Here is a 20,396-nt window from a genome sequence, read left to right as displayed (position 1 = left end):
TTTCCCAGCATCCTGTATACAAAATGTCAGCGCCCACAACAAACCTCCCATTTCCGTATTTGTGTATCTCATATTTCACGTTCTAAACAATGTAACTCAGTCAATTGTTCAGCTGCCGTGTGTTGGAGGTAAGCTCTATATGTAGTTATTTTCTTCATGCTTGAAAGAAATTGTCCGAGTCCATTCAGCGTATGTATCCTATGTTATACTTGGTGGAGATCTGCAGATCAGCTGACTTGTGTCACTTGTCAGTGATTGTCATTGAAATAGTCTGTCATTCAAGGGTTTATCAGCACAGGATGATGGAAGTGGGCGGTTGACATTTTCCTTACCTATGTCGTGAAAGGCCAGGAAAGTAAAACAATAACTTGAATTTATTGGAGTTTTCCTTTTAGGTACTTGACCATACTTTGGCTGAAGGGGTCATTGTCGGCACGGGTACTACAGATATGTACCCCAGGTACAGCTAAAATCAGAATACAGAAAGGTACCCAGAACCCGTAACTAGAACTGGTTCATGTCGCAGTTCTGGTCTCCTCATTACGAGTGCATGCTGGGTAACGCTGTGCTGTACTTACATCACTATATACTTAATTTTGGAAACATTTTTGCACGCTGAAATACAACAGTATGACTGTTCTCATCCATTTATGGAAAGGAAATACAGAGAGAAAAATGTATAGTGCGTACTGATTGGATGAATTTTACCACGGTTTGGCATCTAAGACATGTTGTAATGCAGCCTGCGGCGGAATGGATCCATCCTAGGGCACCTTTATGTATTCTGATTTTGGCCAGGGTACATATCTGTGTTACCAAAATGTACCTGGGGTACATATCTGTAGTGCAGACAATGACCCCTTCAGCCATATTTTGTTATAAATAAGAATGGGTCTACACTTTATATTTTCCAGTGTCATATTTTTTAGATATTGGATGAAATTTGTTTGAAAAATAGAAATTTGTCAGTACTTAATATTTATATTTATGTTCGATCCCCTGCACTGCATTAATTGAAATTTGCGAAAGTATGCCTGGTAAAGTGCAGTACTCCCGCATAACTTACACCTGTTACAATCAGCACTATATATGTTGTAACTTGGGATAAGGGGTAGTTCATTATGTTACTTCCATGCCAGAATGTTGAAATCTGATACCCCACCATGAAGAAAACAGGCTGCACATGGATTTCTGAGCAGGACAATAAATCTCTGCTATGAAGCAAAAAGCTGCAGGCTGCTTTTGAAAGGATGACACCCAAAAGTGTGTGTGTGTGGGGGGGGGGGGGGGGGGGGGGGAACGGTGAGAGTAGGTAGCCATATGGTGGGTCGGTACACCTTACGTATTGTATACATGTATATAGATATAGATATAGATATACTGCTACAACTCCGACAGTGGGGTGCATGACAATTTAACACAAAGTGACTGTATCGCTAGCTCACCGTAGGGCTTAGAGGACATCATGTGGAGGATAATTATGAAAATACTTTTTCACGTTTAGGGATATTTTCTCAATGAAAGTTAAACATTTCATGAGCTATGTTTATCCAAAATGAATTAGATGAAACTGTGTACGATGTGACAGAGGTACTTGGCTGAAAGGAACTCTGGGTAACAGAGTACAGAGTTGTGTCCCCTTAGCGGCCAGGATCTGCTGGTTTGGGGTGAATCCCAGATTTATCCACAGATAACCATACTGATGGCTTTGACCAAGGTGCTAAATGTGTAAGACCTGCACCAGTTTGAACTTTCCCTACATATTAAGCTGACTGGCTAGAACTAAACTAAACCCACTCACAGTCAATATTTCTTTGACAAAATTATACATGTTGATAACAATCAATCTTATTAAAATGAGAAAGATTCTAAATTTGTTGATAATTTTCATGTTCAATTAATGAGTAGTATTCTCAATATGCTTCCTCCATTTTGCAGACTTGCGAGTTGACAATGAAGAACCTCACGGAGGAGAGGGACTTTGTGTATACATTTTATAGCAAGAACTTGAAGTCTACTGTGACTGTGCCAGTTACGATTCCTCTGTCAACATCTGTCAATGAGTTTGTGGGCCGACTTGTCAACGCACATAACCTGCCTTGTTATGTGGAGGACGGTGAGACACATGACTCTCCTGGTGCAATTGTACTCGGCAATACTCTGATCATTGCAGACAGTTGATGGTTGATCTGGTACCCTGTACTGAGGCAATGACCAGTTGTAAATGTCCATGATTGAATTTAAAGAAATTGTTGATGTATCTTTTGATGATCAAATTGTTTGATGTACCAAATGTAAGTTTCAAAAATAAAATCTTTCATGAAATTCGTACTTAATTATTCATACATGTAACTACCTACTGAGGGCTATGAAAAGAAAGGGGGCATTGATGTTTATTGAAAAATGCAAAAGCAGTTACATGGTCATGCAAAAACCCCTCCACCATCAGGTCAATGGGTACACAGACAACCCCCCTCCACCATCAGGTCAATGGGTACACAGACAAACCCCCTCCACCATCAGGTCAATGGGTACACAGACAACCTCCCTCCACCATCAGGTCCATGGGTACACAGACAACCTCCGTCCACCATCAGGTCCATGGTCACACAGACAACCCCCCTCCACCATCAGGTCAATGGTACACAGACAACCCCCTCCACCATCAGGTCAATGGGCACAGAGACAACACCCCTCCACCATCAGGTCAAAGGTACACAGACAACCCCCTCCACCATCAGGTCCATCGGCACACAGACAACCCCCCTCCACCATCAGGTCCATGGGCACACAGACAACCCCCCTCCACCATCAGGTCCATGGTACACAGACAACCCCCCTCCACCATCAAGTCCATGGGCACAGAGACAACACCCCTCCACCATCAGGTCAAAGGTACACAGACAACCCCCTTCACCATCAGGTCCATCGGCACACAGACAACCCCCCTCCACCATCAGGTCCATGGGTACACAGACAACCCCCCTCCACCATCAGGTCCATGGGCACACAGACAATCCCCCTCCACCATCAGGTCCATGGGCACACAGACAACCCCCCTCCACCATCAGGTCCATGGTACACAGACAACCCCCCTCCACCATCAAGTCCATGGGCACAGAGACAACACCCCTCCACCATCAGGTCAAAGGTACACAGACAACCCCCTTCACCATCAGGTCCATCAGCACACAGACAACCCCCCTCCACCATCAGGTCCATGGGTACACAGACAACCCCCCTCCACCATCAGGTCCATGGGCACACAGACAACCCCCCTCCACCATCAGGTCCATGGGCACACAGACAACCCCCCTCCGCCATCAGGTCCATGGGCACACAGACAACCCCCCTCCACCATCAGGTCCATGGGCACACAGACAACCCCCCTCCACCATCAGGTCCATGGCACACAGACAACCCCCTCCACCATCAGGTCCATGGGCACACAGACAACCCCCCCTCCACCATCAGGTCCATGGGCACAGAGACAACCCCCTCAACCCCTTGGACCAATCATCAGACAACGATAAGTCAAGGCCACAATATTTAATTAGACACAGAAATAGAAAAGTGAATGGATAAGGTTAAATTTTGAAAACCTCCACTACTTTTGTCAGATCTGACAGCGGCCCTCACAGAGTTTGTTTCCAAGGAAACTCATCAGCTGAGTGATGCCAGAGCAGACGAAGCTATCCAGAAGGTCCAGACAGGGCAGGTGTCATCCGCTGACCTTGTCAAGCGATGGACGAAGGCTTTCACTCAGGTGGGCAGTGTGACCTGGTTGATTGTGTGACATCGTACCCCAGCAAGCTTTGGTGTGTGTGTGTGTCTGTGTGACCTGGCTGATTGTGTGACATTGACCCAGCAAGTACTGGTGTGTGACCTGGGTAATTGTGTGACATCATGCCCCAGCAAGCTCTGGTATGTGTCTGTGTGACCTGGCTGATTGTGTGACATCCCACCCCAGCAAGCACTGGTGTGTGTCTGTGTGACCTGGGTGATTGTGTGACATTGACCCAAGCCAGCTCTGGTGTGTGTCTGTGTGTGATCTGGGTGATTGTTTGACATTGACCCCATTAAGTGCTGGTGTGTGTCTGTGTGTGATCTGGGTGATTGTTTGACATTGACCCCATTAAGTGCTGGTGTGTGTCTGTGTGTGACCTGGGTGATTGTGTGACATTGACCCCAGCAAGTGCTGGTGGGTGTCTGTGTGACCTGACTGATTGTGTGACATTGACCCCAGCAAGTGATGGTGTGTGTCTGTGCGACCTGGTTGATTGTGTGACTTCATACCCAGCCAGCTATGGTGTGTGTCTGTGTGACCTGGCTGATTGTGTGACATTGACCCCAGCAAGTACTGGTGTGTGTCTGTGTGTGACCTGGGTGATTGTGTGACATCATGCCCTAGCAAGCTCTGGTATGTGTCTGTGTGTGACCTGGGTGATTGTGTGACATTGACCCCATTAAGTGCTGGTGTGTGTCTGTGTGTGACCTGGGTGATTGTGTGACATTGACCCCAGCAAGTGCTGGTGTGTGTCTGTGTGACCTGGCTGATTGTGTGACATTGACCCCAGCAAGTGATGGTGTGTGTCTGTGCGACCTGGGTGATTGTGTGACTTCATACCCAGCCAGCTATGGTGTGTGTCTGTGTGACCTGGCTGATTGTGTGACATTGACCCCAGCAAGTACTGGTGTGTGTCTGTGTGACCTGGCTGATTGTGTGACATCATACCCCAGCAAGCTCTTATGTGTGTCTGTGTGTGACCTGGAAGATTGTGTGACATTGACCCCATTAAGTGCTGGTGTGTGTCTGTGTGTGACCTGGGTGATTGTGTGACATTGACCCCAGCAAGTGCTGGTGTGTGTCTGTGTGACCTGGCTGATTGTGTGACATTGACCCCAGCAAGTGATGGTGTGTGTCTGTGCGACCTGGTTGATTGTGTGACTTCATACCCAGCCAGCTATGGTGTGTGTCTGTGTGACCTGGCTGATTGTGTGACATTGACCCCAGCAAGTACTGGTGTGTGTCTGTGTGACCTGGCTGATTGTGTGACATCATACCCCAGCAAGCTCTTATGTGTGTCTGTGTGTGACCTGGGTGATTGTGTGACATTGACCCCAGCAAGTACTGGTGTGTGTCTGTGTGACCTGGCTCATTGTCCTACCTGTTTTCCTGAAGGTATGTTTGTATTAATGTTGTTTATGAATCAAGGCTTGAGGGGAAACATGGAATAGACCAAACTGCATATGGTGGCCAGTGTTTCCATAAGACTGCAGGAGTTGTTTCCCTTTGCAGACTTACAGTTATTGGTTCTTATATATTTGAATACATCATGGCATATTTGCCGTAATATTTCCATGCTGACAATATTGACAAAGGGAGACGCTTATCAAAGTCATAAACAATGTGTTAAATCTGTTTCCAGAGATCAAGCAGTAGTTAGAACTTAGTTCAAACATTGATGAAACTCAGACTTTTTCAATGATAGTTCCAAGGCAACTCAAACAATTATATACCCCTTCTGTCCTGCTGTTGTCTATAAAAGTCATGCATTTGACTTGCCAGAACCCTATGGTCGTTATTTTGCTGAAATACTTTTGAAAGCAGTAATGAACCTAACTCACTCACTCACTCACTCACTGCTGTGTTTGTAGGAAGTGAAGGCGTACTCGACCCCGGTGGAGGTGACCAATGACCAGGTGTTCTCCGAGGTGTACCACACGCTGATCCACTCCCCCGCCCTGGAGACGCTGCTCAACCTGGAACACACATACGCCCTGGCAGTGGAGGACCTGACAGACCAGCGGGACAAGGACCTGCAGCATCTCGACACCATGTAGGTGATCTGTCTCCTGATCTGTCTCCCTGGTGTTGTATGTGGTTCATCTCCCTCGTGTAGCAGGTGGTCAACTTCTCTTGTGTAGCAGGTGGTCCACTTCTCTTGTGTAGAAGGTGGTCTACTTCTCTCGTTTAGCAGGTGGGCTGTCTCCCTCGTCTATGTGGTCCCTCTCCCCTCGTGTAGTAGGTCATCTGAATCGCTTGTGTAGAAGGTGGTCCGTTTCCCTTGTGTGGAAGGTGGTCCGTCTCCCTTGCGTAGAAGGTGGTCCATCTCCCTTGTGTAGAAGGTGGTCCATCTCCCTTGTGTAGAAGGTGGTCCGTCTCCCTTGTGTAGAAGGTGGTCTGTCTCCCTTGTGTAGAAGGTGGTCCATCTCCCTTGTGTAGAAGGTGGTCCGTCTCCCTTGTGTAGAAGGTGGTCTGTCTCCCTTGTGTAGAAGGTGGTCTGTCTCCCTTGTGTAGAAGGTGGTCTGTCTCCCTTGTGTAGAAGGTGGTCTGTCTCCCTTGTGTAGAAGGTGGTCCATCTCCCTTGTGTAGAAGGTGGTCCGTCTCCCTTGTGTAGAAGGTGGTCTGTCTCCCTTGTGTAGAAGGTGGTCCATCTCCCTTGCGTAGAAGGTGGTCCATCTCACTTGCGTGGAAGGTGGTCCATCTCCCTTGTGTAGCAGGTGGTCCATCTCCCTTGTGTGAAAGGTGGTCTGTCTCCCTTGTGTAGAAGGTGGTCCGTCTCCCTTGTGTAGAAGGTGGTCTGTCTCCCTTGTGTGGAAGGTGGTTCTTTTCCCCTGTATAAGTGATCCACCTCCCTCATGTATTAGGTATTCCTGAGGACACTCTTTAAGTGGCCCCTATTATGTCAAGATCCCTGCCAAGATCACACCAAGGTGCGAGTCATTGAATGTAAAGGATAGTTTCATGTTGTTCATGTGTGTTTTTATTTTGCAGGCAGCAGGAAGAGATGGAACATGCGCTAAAGAATGTTGGTGCATCCTATGCAGACGAGGACATCAACACTCTCGCACAAAGACATTTCGAGAACACCCAGGTAACATATATATCGTATTGACATCATTGAGGGTTGATGTACTAAGTCTCAGTTAGTCATGGTCAGTCCTGCTCATGGTGGTAGCATTCATGAGGTTCAAAGAATTTGGAGTGACTGTGTTATTTATAGATCACAGTACTTTGTCTTGGATGAGTTATCTTAGGTCTGAAGTATACTGAACAAAACAACTAAGGCTTAAAAAAATAAAAGAATTGGTTCTCAGGCAATGTTTTTTGAAAATATAGTGCAGTTGGGTCTTTTGGGGGGGTTGTTCAAACTAGTATGTAATCAATAAACAATTGTGCACAATCAACCGGGGAAAGGGCCTCCCTACATAAATGTATTCCTTGATAGTAAAATACTGGAATACAGTATTTGACCACCATTGGACTTGAAGTAATTGAGGATTTTTAATTATATTTTTTTTAAATGGAAATAAAAACAAAACGTGCAGCGAACTTTATGATGATGCGGGCGGTGCATGAGAACCAAGTCTATTTTTTTTTAGCCTAAAGGATCATGAATATTTTTGGCAATATTTTTTTATGAAATCATGTGCTCAGTCTTAAGTACAAAAAATTATAACAAAAATATTCAAGAATGAAATGATCTGTTATAAGAACAATACTTATTATTTGTTTCTGTTTCCATATTTATTAGGGGTGTCACAATTTCCTATTTCACTTTTCTTTGTTTGTTGTTTAACGCTGCACTCAGCAATATTCTAGCTACATGATGGGGGGTCTGTAAATAATTGAGTCTGGACCAGACAATCCAGTGATTGATATCATGACATGCATCAACCAAGTCAGCAAGGCTAACTACCCGATCACGTTAGCTGCTTCTTGCATATTATGCATGGGTTACTAAACACCTATTTGAATCAGGTTCTTCTCGGGTTTCACTTTTCCTGTGTCGCTACATATATGTGCAATAACCTTAAACAGGATGTTCACCCCTGTTACACCTCACCTTGTTTCAGTTGATCAACAGCAAGTGGATGAGTGAGCTGAGTAACGTCCACGAGACACAGAAGCGCGAGTACCGGGAGTGGGTCATGAAGGTGCATGAAGACTCCACCTCCAACAATAGCGCTCCCGCCTACCAGTGAGTCCGTCTGCCACAACTCCTGTTCTTGTAGATGACTAGTTGGATTCATTGGTCAATGACAAATAGTGTGAATGTCTCTATAAAATGTCCTCTCGTCCAAATTGTCCTTTTCAATACCCTGGTAATAGACTTGGTATAATCACGGTACGACCAAACTTGCATCTGTCATCCATCTTTGATTATTTACCCAATAATATGAATTTCAAGTAACCTAAGGAATAATGAGTTACTATGGTAACTGTCTTTTCATCGTCTACACATCTGTGATATTGTTACGTGTTTTCCAGTTTTGCATGTTGTTGAGTAGTGTTGGAAATGTCCAGGTATCTAGGACTTATTTACATCTACAAGTCTGAAAACACAGACTGTTTACTGACATTGTAAAATAGAAGTATTATCAGTCATTTCGATAGCGCTCCATCTCTGTACATTTGCTGTCACAGTTGCGCACATGCTGTCAGGCCACGATACAGTGCGTGATGTCATATGCTTTCACAATAAGTGAACTCGCCTAGTTTGCAGAATCTGGATCTAAGCCCAGAGCTCCAGATAAGCTTTTGGTGTTGTGGGTATTAAAATCATTGGGTATCAGTAATTCTATCTGGGTATTCAAATTTCTGTTACCCACTAGTTTTTACACATGTGGGTATTTAAGTTAAAAATTAAAAAACACTATTCATCTAGTCTCTGCAAACTGGTGTTGTGTGGGCTGGAGAGCTTTATAGGACCCAAAAATACCACGATACTTCCACAAGAAAGTGTGATGGCAAATGATCATGATGTAACTGTCATCTTTGAGTTTGGCAAGGTTGACGGAATGCCCTTTTATAATTTCAAAATAAGTTACTGATTTGCTAATCGAATACACAGGGTTACTTCCCAATATTTTGATGATACGCACAAGTTTTATTTTTGTAGCGTATCTGTAATGTTCGTTGCGTATTTGATACGCTTGGATTTTATTTTACTGCATATGTCTGCATTTCTGATGCGTATTTTATGCAGATACGCAGCATATCTGGAGCTCTGTAAGCCAAAGTTGTCCTGATAAATATTGATGTGGGTTCCCCATTTCACCAATGAAAATGTCATATGATCGTTTGTTTGCCATGGTTGCAGACAGTGATTCAGGAACTGTATAATTTATTATAAGTTGTAGCAGGATCACTCAGATATATGGGGTTTTATGCGTCTGGCGGGGAGAGTGGTATAAAACCTAACGAGGGGCGCATAAAACCCCATGTACTCCGAGTGATCCTGCTACAACGAATTTGTCTTACCGACATGTTTATATATTGTAAAAGAATTCAAACAAATTAAAAAATTGATAGAAAACAACTGTTCAATTGAGCTGCAATCAACTTAAACTTTGTCACATAACTTCCGTTGACTCGGGGAAAAAGCATGCTGCTTTTGGCTTTGAAGCGTGATACATTGTATTTTATCAAGATCAGGTGGACCAATCAGATCTCATCATTCTGACATGGGACCCGTGAAGATCCGCGGTAGAAGCGGTCTTCCGCAACCCATGCTTGCCGCAAAAGGCGACTATGCTTGTCGTAAGAGGCGACTTATGGGATTGGATGGTCAGGCTCGCTGACTTGGTTGATACATGTCATCGTATCATGCTTATCGATGCTCATGATGTCAATCACTGAATTGTCTGGTCCAGACTTGATTATTTACAGACTGCTGTCATATAGCTGGAATATTGCTGAGTGTGGTGTTAAACAACAAACAAACAAACAAAAACAAAAAACCATTCTGACATGGAGGTATGAGAAGATCGTTTGCTTGATTGTTTGCCAAGATTGCAGTGATTGAAGAACAGTTTATCATATTAGCATTATTTGCATTGATTGCAGACAGCGATTGAGGAACATGTCAACGGCGCTGCCTGCAGCGGAGGAGGAGGAGAGACAGGCGCCATCTACCCGACTCGAGGAGTCCTTCACTATCCATCTCGGTGAGTCACTGTAGCCAGGTCTGTTTTCAATGATCTTAAAGCAATGTGAGTAAAGTTTCAGGTGTCGAATAACAAGAACATCCACAATCTGAAAACACAACATGCTTGTCGGGGCCTTGAGGCTGTGACACTGCATGGAGCTTGGCGCACTGTAACTGGACTGAGTTATGCCAGGTGGTAAATACCTAAAACTGGGATCATTTGGGGTTTTCCTCTCACATTCAGCTGACACTCACAATATAATTGAAACTGCTGTTCATAGCAGCATTAAACTCAATTCACTCACTCTTTCATTTGGGCAGTACGGTAGCCAAGTGACATACCCAAGCATCATTGTGTCCTGCCACCAGTGATATATTTAGGGCTTTTGAGAATCCTTCATTCAGACAGTAGTCGTGTTTTGAAAAACTAAATAATGTCAAGGTTTGATATGTGCTGCTATACATCAGTGCTGTCTTCTTGCAGGGGCACAGATGAAAACCACCCATAATCTACGTCTGCTCTGCACGGATGTCCTTGACCTTTGCAGGCACAGACCACACACAATAGGGTAACAAATTCATCATGATAATAATAAGAATATATTTTCTCCGTTACTGAAACACCAGACTGGGTAGTTTACTGTGCAGAGTTGCTGGTCAGATTCATGGGTCATGTTTGAACCCAGATAAACCCAAATCATGTCAAACCATACCATACTCCTGCATTCACCGAAGTAGGAAACTGTGTCACTCAGCTGATGTGTCCCGATATGACTGAGATAGTGTTCAAGGCAGCATCTCACTCACTTACTCCCTAACAACAGAGGACCAGATGGACCAGATGGACCCCAACTGGTAAACCATCATCTACAGCAGTGTGATCATGTATCTCTCATCATGTATCACATCCCAGACACAGTTATTGTGATCTGTCTACATTGTCCCCCTTTCTGTCTATGCTGTCCCCTATCTGTCTTCAGCGGTGTGATGATCCCAGAGCCACAGCGGCTGCAGACAGCGATGTCCCTTTACTCCGACTCACTGTGTGCCATGATCCTCCTTGTGGACAACAGACTCAACACCTTCACCGGGATCAAGAGAGGTAACTACATCCATCTGACAGGGGAAGGGAGGTTACTCTACATGTCTGAAGGGAGGTTACTCTACATGTCTGACCAAGCTCCTTCCCAGCGTGTGACACCTTCATTACACTCTCAGTAACATCGCTGCCACCAGTGTGGGCGCAGCCATTACAAGAATCTTGAAATTTGCCCTTTAACCCCAAATGTAGTGACGTTTATACTTTTGTTTATGTCTTCGGGAATGCCATCATATTTCATTTTGAAAAGATTTACAACTGACCATGTTTTTCAGATGAATTTACTTTGTTGTTCAGATTGGTTCGAGGTTGCAGACCAACAGAAAATCAACCAACTTCTCCTTTACATTTTTACTATATCAATAACACAGTAGTTTTAATGAAACAGAAATTCAAATTGACAAACAAAGAAAGTAATTTAGCAGTGATAAGTGTATTCGGCGTCACGACAGTCATCACTTGTTTGTAAAAATAACGGTCATTTGGTTGTGAGTTCAACTCCAAGCATGGTTGTGGCCAATTATCACAGTGGGGAGTTATGACTGTAACGAAAGTATAAAGAGCTCAGCGAACGGGCTGTCGCTGTGAGAAGCTTCCACATGTCTGAAGGGAAAGGGAGGTTACTCTACATACTTGACCAAGCTACTCAGAGCGATAGCCCTTTCGCAGAGCTCTCAATGCTATCGCTGCCACCACTCAAAGCTCCCAACTGTGATACAACATGAATTTGATTTTCCATCCGTCTGCAATCTTGAAACAATCTGATCAAACAAACAAAAAGGTAACTTCGTCTGGGAAATATGGTCAATTGTATGGGCGGCAATACAAAGTTGAAATATAGGTCAAAAGTTCGCAATAATGGTCAAATATTACAAATAAATTATTGAATGTTACTAATAAAGGCCAAAATACAAAACAAACAGACGCCGGTCAGACAAATACAAAGTTGAAATGAAGGTCAAGAGTTCGCAATATTAATAGTCAAATGTTTATACAAAAAGACGTCATATGAAAAGAAAGAACAATGTGTTGACAATAAAGAATGCTAGATGGCACTGCAATTTGTAAAACATTCCGAGTTTAATCGCCTTGTTCTGCTGTGTATATGATGACTGCATGCACAATATATTACATCATTTTCATAACATCTGAAAAGTAAACGTTGTACGTGAATTGCGCTCCATGGCACTGTGTCAACCTCAGACCATAAAATTATTCAGTGATGTAAGCTTTTAAATAAAACAAATTGTCTCACAGTCCTTATATCAGTGTAAGTGGTGACATTTGCTGGGGTTTTTTTTACGCATTACAAAATCTTGGACAACACTTAGCATCGTCTCTTTTACAAATCCGTTTAATTTTTGCCGTTATATTTACACCACAGCATCAGTCAGGAAATTAATTTTATTGTCTGAGGTTGACACAGTGCCACAAGAGCGCAAGTCTCACACAACGTTCACCTTTAGTACACCTTGTTCTTTCTTTTCATGAATTCTTTCGTAACACTTGACAGTCCGACAGGGGAAGGGAGGTTACTCTACATACTTGACCAAGCTCTTCACAGCGTGTGACACCTTTGTTACACTCCCTGTAACATCGCTGCCACCAGTGTGGGTGCGGCCATCTTTATACCTTTGTTTATGTCTTTGGGAATGCAATCATAGTGAATTTTGAAAAGGTTTACGACTGTCCATATTTCCTAGATGAATTTACCTTTTTGTTTATTTGATCAGATTGGTTCAAGATTGCAGACAAACTAAAAACCAACTAACTTCCCCCTTACATTCTTACTACACGATAGTTGAAATGAAACAGAAATTCAAATGGACAAATAAAGAAAATAATTAAGCAGGGGTAAGACTATTTGGGGTCATGGCGATGTCAGTGCTGTCAGTGAGGAAGAAGCTATTATAAGAATCTTAAAATGTGCCTATGACATGGGTCTATGACAAGGAACCCTTCTTAGTTTCAAGCACTATTACTCTTTCATTACAAAGGACATGCTTCAAATGGGGATCACAAATTTCTTGATTCAGTTGAGTTTGTTGGATTTGAATATAATTCACTACTTTTATTATTGCAGACCACAGTTTTTACTGATATTATATCAAGATATTGCAGGAATTGGCTCAAAGACATTTTTTATAGGGAATTATGATTTTTTAAAGAGTGAATGAGATGGGTTCAAGATTTATATATATATTATATTTATTTATATTTATCATAATATTGAGCAGATGTTAAGAATTACTTATAATTTTCAGAAATGAATAATTATCTTTAAAACATAAGTGTCAAGGATATTTTCCTCAAGTGTTTTATCTTTACTATCCATCTGCAGATTTTGCTCGAGTGAGTGAACAGTCAACAGACTTCCATTTCTCGGACATGGACCATCAGATGCTCCTCATTGAACAGGAAGTCACAAAATGCAACGACATCCGTGTCATGCGGAGGGTTGCTGAAGACGTAGACAAGATCAGCATTAAGAGTACAGGCAGCAGCTCCAGTGATGGCCAGGTAAGACATTGACACCTGCATGTAGTGGCTGTAGTGTGGCCAGGTAAGACATTAACCTGCGTGTAGTGGCTCTAGTGTAGCCAGGTAAGACATTAACACCTGCATGTAGTGGCCCTAGTGTAGCTAGATAAGACATTATCACCTGCATGTAGTGGCTGTAGTGTGGCCAGGTAAGACATTATCACCTGCATGTAGTGGCTCTAGTGTAGCCAGGTAAGACATTAACATCTGCATGTAGTGGCCCTAGTGTAGCCAGATAAGACATTATCACCTGCATGTAGTGGCTGTAGTGTGGCCAGGTAAGACATTATCACCTGCATGTAGTGGCTCTAGTGTAGCCAGGTAAGACATTAACACCTGCATGTAGTGGCTCTAATGTGGCCAGGTAAGACATTAACACCTGCATGTACTGGCTCTTGTGTAGCCAGGTAAGACATTAACACCTGCATGTAGTGGCCCTAGTGTAGCCAGGTAAGACATTATCACCTGCATGTAGTGGCTGTAGTGTAGCCAGGTAAGACATTAACACCTGCATGTACTGGCTCTTGTGTAGCCAGGTAAGAAATTAACACCTGCATGTACTGGCTCTAGTGTGGCCAGATAAGACATTAAAACCTGCATGTAGTGGCTCTAATGTGGCCAGGTAAGACATTAACACCTGAATGTAGTGGCTCTAGTGTGGCCAGGTAAGACATTAACACCTGCATGTAGTGGCTCTAGTGTGGCCAGATAAGACATTAACACCTGCATGTAGTAGCTCTAGTGTGGCCAGGTAAGACATTGACACCTGCATGTAGTGGCTCTAGTGTGGCCAGATAAGACATTAACACCTGCATGAAGTGGCTCTAGTGTGGCCAGATAAGACATCAACACCTGCATGTAGTGGCTCTAGTGTGGCCAGGTAAGACATCAACACCTGCATGTAGTGGCTCTAGTGTGGCCAGGTAAGACATCAACACCTGCATGTAGTGGCTCTAGTGTGGCCAGGTAAGACATCAACACCTGCATGTAGTGGCCCGAGTGTAGCCAGGTAAGACATCAACACCTGCATGTAGTGGCCCTAATGTAGCCAGGTAAGACATCAACACCTGCATGTAGTGGCTCTAGTGTAGCCAGGTAAGACATCAACACCTGCATGTAGTGGCTGAAGTGTGGCCAGGTAAGACATCAACACCTGCATGTAGTGGCCCTAGTGTAGCCAGGTAAGACATTAACAACTGCATGTAGTGGCCCTAGTTTAGCCAGGTAAGACATTGACACCTGCATGTAGTGGCTCTAGTGTAGCCAGGTAAGACATTAACACCTGCATGTAGTGGCTCTAGTGTAGCCAGGTAAGACATTTACACCTGCATGTAGTGGCTGTAGTGTAGCCAGGTAAGACATTATCACCTGCATGTAGTAGCTCTAGTGTGGCCAGGTAAGACATTAACACCTGCATGTAGTGTCTCTCATGTAGCCAGGTAAGACATTAACACCTGCATGTAGTAGCTCTAGTGTAGCCAGGTAAGACATTAACACCTGCATGTAGTGGCTCTAGTGTAGCCAGGTAAGACATTAACACCTGCATGTTTATCTTTGTCTAAATAATTTCATTACAAGGGATTGATTACATTTTCACTCTATGGGGAAACTGACCAATCTGTGAGACCCTGTGTTGGGATATTGACCAATCAGTGGAATCCTGAGTTTAAGTTGTAAAGCCAGAGCTGACATTACTTCGCAGACTAATTCTGCTGTGGGAACTGAACCTATTTGTGTTGTGTATTCAGGACAAGACCCTTGGCAACAAGCTGCAGGTGGGTGACGTGTACATCACCAAGCACTCCAACCTGTCTGAAGTTCACACAGCATTCCACCTCGTGTGTGACGATGGCGTGCGATCTACCGACATCACATCTCGGCATCCGGTCATCCTCAGCATCAGGAACATCATCAAACTGTGTTTCCGCCACAACATCCACACCCTCACTATACCGCTCCTTCTGGCGCATGAGATGTCTGAGGTGAGTTGTCTCCCTTTGCTTGACTATCCAGGGCAGTTTTGCTATTGCAAGAGTATCACGATAGTTGAAACACTTGTAACATCATTAGAATAGAGGTACAACTATATCAGTAGTATACAAGGTTTCATTAGCACCTAAGATTTCCTGGTTTTATTTGACATGACTGCATAGCTTAACATGCCCATCAAGCCCTTCATTCACCAGATAGCATGGGAAGAGGGTAAGAGAAGTAACTCTGATTATTGTTTGACATTTGAATTATAATTGACAAATAATCTTTTGAAGAAGGTGCTTTTGGGTCAGAACACATGGAAAAATATATAATTAACAGTAACTTTTCTATTGAGAGTGTGATGTGACATTGATGGTCTTAAGTTAAATTTTAATTTTTTATCAAAGTCTTGCCATTTGAGTGCTGATATACATGTATAACTGGAATACTGTTCAAAGTGGTGTTAAACCCAACTCACTCACTCTCACAATTGCTATGCATCAGTAGTGTGATCAGTCATTACATCCTGTGGGCCAGTACTCATAACACTAATATACAAAGTGTATGGCTAAAGTATCAGATCTATTTCTGTGCTGTGATTCAACCCTACTCACACATTGCAGGAGACATTAGGAGGATTGTAACTATAGCGACACCAAAATCAACCAACAGCAGCTTCAGCACCTGCAATTATATATTCAAAGCACCACAACAAACAGTTGGCGCCAGAACCGAACGGTTTGATCACACGAGTCCTGAAACATCTACACAGGTTTCCAACCCCTGCCAGAATGGAGTTCAAGGTCTTCATTTCTGCACTTTCCCATCTGTCCAAGCTTTCCGTTCCTGACACACATTCATATGTACTCGGATCTCATGAGAATATGCTTCTCCCTATTCCTGGCTTGGTGGGGTGGCCCTGTGGTTACAGCACTTGCTGGTCACGCCAAAGGCGGGGATCATTTCCCCACATGGGTACAACATGTGAAGCCCATTGCTGGTGTCCCCTGTCATGATGTTGCTGGAATATCACTAAAAGAAGCATAAAACCATGCTTACCCTTATTCTCCATATTCATTACAGACACTTCTCCGCTTTTGGACAGAGACTCTTTCAGTATGCAGCGGCCACGAAAATGAACAATTTCACACTTGATCACGAATTCTGGCTACTTTTGAAAAAAGAAAAAAAAAAAATTATGTTGTTTTGAAGAACTTATTTCTGTTTAAGTTTCAGAGCACAGAGCACACAATATTTTGAAACCCTTCACTTTCAGAGTGTATCTATTATTTTTATCAGTATTGGGCAATCAACAATTGCAGTGAAATGACAGTGGGATCAATCACTACATCATGTCTACCATCAGTCACAGGCTGGGCTGACTGGCTGTACCATAGGCTGAAATATCAAACCATCAGACGATGACATAATTATGTTGCATGCATGTTTCAAGAGCGCTGGAAATTTCAATTTACCTCCCTTTGACTGTTATTTTTCATGAACATTTTCACTAAGATGCATTTGCAATATTTACCTATCAAACCGGGCACAGCTGGCTCTGTTGTCTAAGTGCCCCTATTCACTGTGCCAAATTGTGTCCCCTGGTCTTGCCAGGATCCTGTGATTGTGTGTTTGAATCCCAGATTGGTCCTGATTCTGGTCATTGGTTTGTCAGCACCATAACCTTCACCTAAGTTTAAACACCAAGACCTGCTTCATCTTTTCCTCCAACATCAAGCTGACTTGGAATGATACAACAGAAATATTGTTCAAAGCACAAAACACTACTCACCCATCCTGTGTAGACCTACATATTTCTGGACCCGTGAAGATCCGGGGTAGAATAGGTCTTCAGCAACCCATGCTTGCCGTAAAAGGCGACTATGCTTGCCGTAAAATGCGACTAACGGGATAGGGTGGTCAGGCTCGCTGACTTGGTTGATACATGTCATCGATCCCAATTGCATGGATCGACACTCATGATATCAATCACTGGATTGTCTGGTCCAGACTCAATTATTTACAGACCACCGTCATATAGCTGGAATATTGCTGCGTGCGGCGTAAAACAACAAACCAAACAACAACAACAATATTTCAGTACCTTGTCACCTACAGGAGATGACTATACCCTGGTGCATGAAGCGAGCTGAGCTGCTGTTTAAGTGTGTCAAGGGATTTATGATTGAGATGGCCACCTACAGCAGTCAGCAGTCCCGCACCATCCAGTTCCTGGTCCCTCAGGTAGGTGGCGCTGCAGGTGGGCGTGGCAGATATAGGACAGCTGGACTTCCCATCTTCAGACTCTGTTATATCATTGAATGATCTTAGAATTGATCTTAAAAACCCATGCTTGTCGTAAGAGGCCACTAATGGGATTGGGTACTCAGGATTCCTAACTTGGTTGGTGCATGTCATTGTATACCAATTGTGTGGATCGATGTTCATGATGTCAATCACAGGATTTTGTGGTCCAGACTTGATTATTTACAGACCGACGTCATATAGCTGGAATATTGCTGAGGGAGGCATTAAACAACAAACAAACATACAGGATTCAGCAGATAACGTGTTCCTGGTTTCAGGGCCTGTCGGAGGAAATGTTCACCAACATCAGCAGCATGCTGCCAAATATATTCCGTCTGTCCAACCCACTTGTCGTCAGGTCAGGCCCACACAACCATGCTACTTCCTAGTCCAAAACTAGCCCAAACTAGTCCAAAACACCTCAGTCTTCAACCGTGATGTTGTCACCTACACCAGCCAACAACTCGCTACCGTACCCGAGGGCTGCCTCAACCTTCCACACCAGTAAAACGGTTCTGACTCAGTGTGGAGTATCTCCCAAGGGTACCATGTTTGTTCTAATCAGCAATGGGTTATGGAGTAGTAGGGTTCTCATCATCACAGAATTGTTATTTAAAAAGCTGAGTGTCAGAAGTCGCTTGAAGATGAGAGCCCTTTCTAACCATGATGGCTGCTTAAAGAAGTGGAAGAGTCACTCTCAACCATCACCTAGCTGATTTTCTGTTAGGTCGCACAGATTCTCAAGTTTGATGCTGAGAGTGGTTTGGCTGTTCCATGGTTGTGTACCATTTCCACAATGGATACAGTGTAAGTTTCCAGGATCTGATGAGGATGTTGTGCAATATTCTTACCAGTCTCCTAGACCAAAATGGCTTTTACAGTGAGACCATAGTCTTTCTAAGGTATTGCTAATATTTGATGTTACCATTGATACTGTAACACGATATTGGTGTCATCACAGGGTTTTCAACTGTCTTGTTGCTTGAAACTAGTGAATATTGTTTTGTATATAAATATGTAGCCGGATCTAATCATCTACTCAATAGATACAATCAAGTAGAATCATGGCTAAAAGAGCCGAATTTTAATCGAGTCGTATTTGTTATTGCTCAGTAATTGCAAGTAATGACAATTTATTGAGAAACTGGTTTTGTTACATCTGTAACTGAATATGTAGCTAAATATTTGTGAATATTGTTCGCATTCATGATGAAGAATAAATATATGAAACAATTTGTTTTCATTGTAAAAAGTGTTTATTCGAAAAGATAGTTGTGTTTTTGTGGCATTGGATTGCCTAACCAAGCAAATTTTAATGCATTTATAAAACCGAAATAGAATAGGCCATGCCTAGTGACTGCTGTTTTCTGATTGGCTCACAATATTATGGGAGGGACTTGTGGTGCATTATTGTGCAGAATGTCACTGAAATCGTATCGTCTCCAGTCTTTCAGTGTGGACCAAAAATAGTCGGACATTACTGTTTTGGGGGGTTGTTGTTTGTTTTACACTGTGCGCACCAGTTTTTACATGTCTGCAACAACACATACAATATTCAGTTTTTAGTTGTACCATGGTTGCAGCATTCACCAGCTTTTCACATGAATTAACCTCGACCTTGAATGCACATGCCCACTGGTTAAAACTCTGCAATATTTTAGGGGAGTATCCCTTCATTTATGTGGGGGAGCGAGAGGGGATTTTTTGTTGTTGAGACCTATCTATTATGTTCCCTGCTGTATCCAACAAACTATTTACTGAGCAGCATCGAACAATCTACAGTAAACTACGGTTATAACGAACACACGGATATAACAAACTATTTTTTTGGTCCTGTCTATTTGCTGTATATATTCCATACATTTGCTTATAAAGAATTAAAATTAGTGGTCCCTTTGAGTTTGTTATAACCGTAGTTTACTGTACCGGTATTCATTTTCACTAAAGTACTCACGGAAATGAAAAAAAAACTGTTTTTTCAACCTCAGATCTTAAATTATTGCAGTTAATATACAAAATATGTAAATATTCAAACAACTAAATTAGTACTAATTGGGCCGTGGCACAAATACAGCGTATCAAATGTTTTTATGCCTTTTTACACGTAAAAGTGTGTAAAAATGTGAAAAAAAAAGACTATTGTGAAACAGGGCATAACCAGGTGTAAGTAGATCAAGGTGACCTATGACACCTTGACGACACGTGAGAACAGGTGCATAATGCCTATAGTCTGTTTCTGCTATGTCAATTTGGACTTATTTGGTTTTATTTTTGAATGTTGAAAGTGCAGACGAATTACCTCCTGTAAAGTACATTTTGTATTGTTCACTGAGATCAGACTAGCAAATCCAGACTAGTACTTTTCGAGTTGTTTTGTTATTTTGTATTTACAGCTACGTAACTCTGTGTCGATTTTTAAATTGAGAAAAAGGTTTTTTTCATTTCCATGAGTACTTTAGTTACACAATTCATGTTTTTCCACACACAAAAATTTTTAATTTTGCTTTACCACGGCCAACAAACTATTCATTTAATCTTCT

At 42.9% G+C, this 20,396-nt stretch overlaps 2 protein-coding genes across 2 annotated transcripts in view; both read left to right on the top strand.

Moving 5' to 3' along the window:
• The window catches only part of LOC139469610 (uncharacterized), a 447,403-nt gene that overhangs the window by 387,231 nt on the left and 39,776 nt on the right, over positions 1-20,396 (top strand). The gene's annotated exons all lie outside the window — the stretch shown is intronic.
• On the top strand, positions 25-19,066 carry LOC139469604 (FERRY endosomal RAB5 effector complex subunit 3-like). The gene is made up of 13 exons (XM_071251815.1): positions 25-128; positions 1,939-2,116; positions 3,621-3,766; positions 5,659-5,840; positions 6,779-6,878; positions 7,861-7,985; positions 9,854-9,954; positions 10,420-10,504; positions 10,916-11,037; positions 13,376-13,554; positions 15,324-15,557; positions 17,668-17,793; positions 18,135-19,066. The coding sequence occupies exons 2-13, from the start codon at positions 1,954-1,956 to the stop codon at positions 18,243-18,245; spliced, it is 1,674 nt and encodes a 557-aa protein (XP_071107916.1). The 5' UTR covers positions 25-128; positions 1,939-1,953; the 3' UTR covers positions 18,246-19,066.

This window comes from Haliotis cracherodii, unplaced genomic scaffold, assembly GCF_022045235.1.
Source record: "Haliotis cracherodii isolate W230 unplaced genomic scaffold, xgHalCrac1.p SCAF_2, whole genome shotgun sequence".
NCBI classification, from domain to species: Eukaryota; Metazoa; Mollusca; class Gastropoda; order Lepetellida; family Haliotidae; genus Haliotis; species Haliotis cracherodii.
Note: the sequence above shows the minus strand (reverse complement) of the source record. Positions and strands in the feature narration are given on the sequence as shown.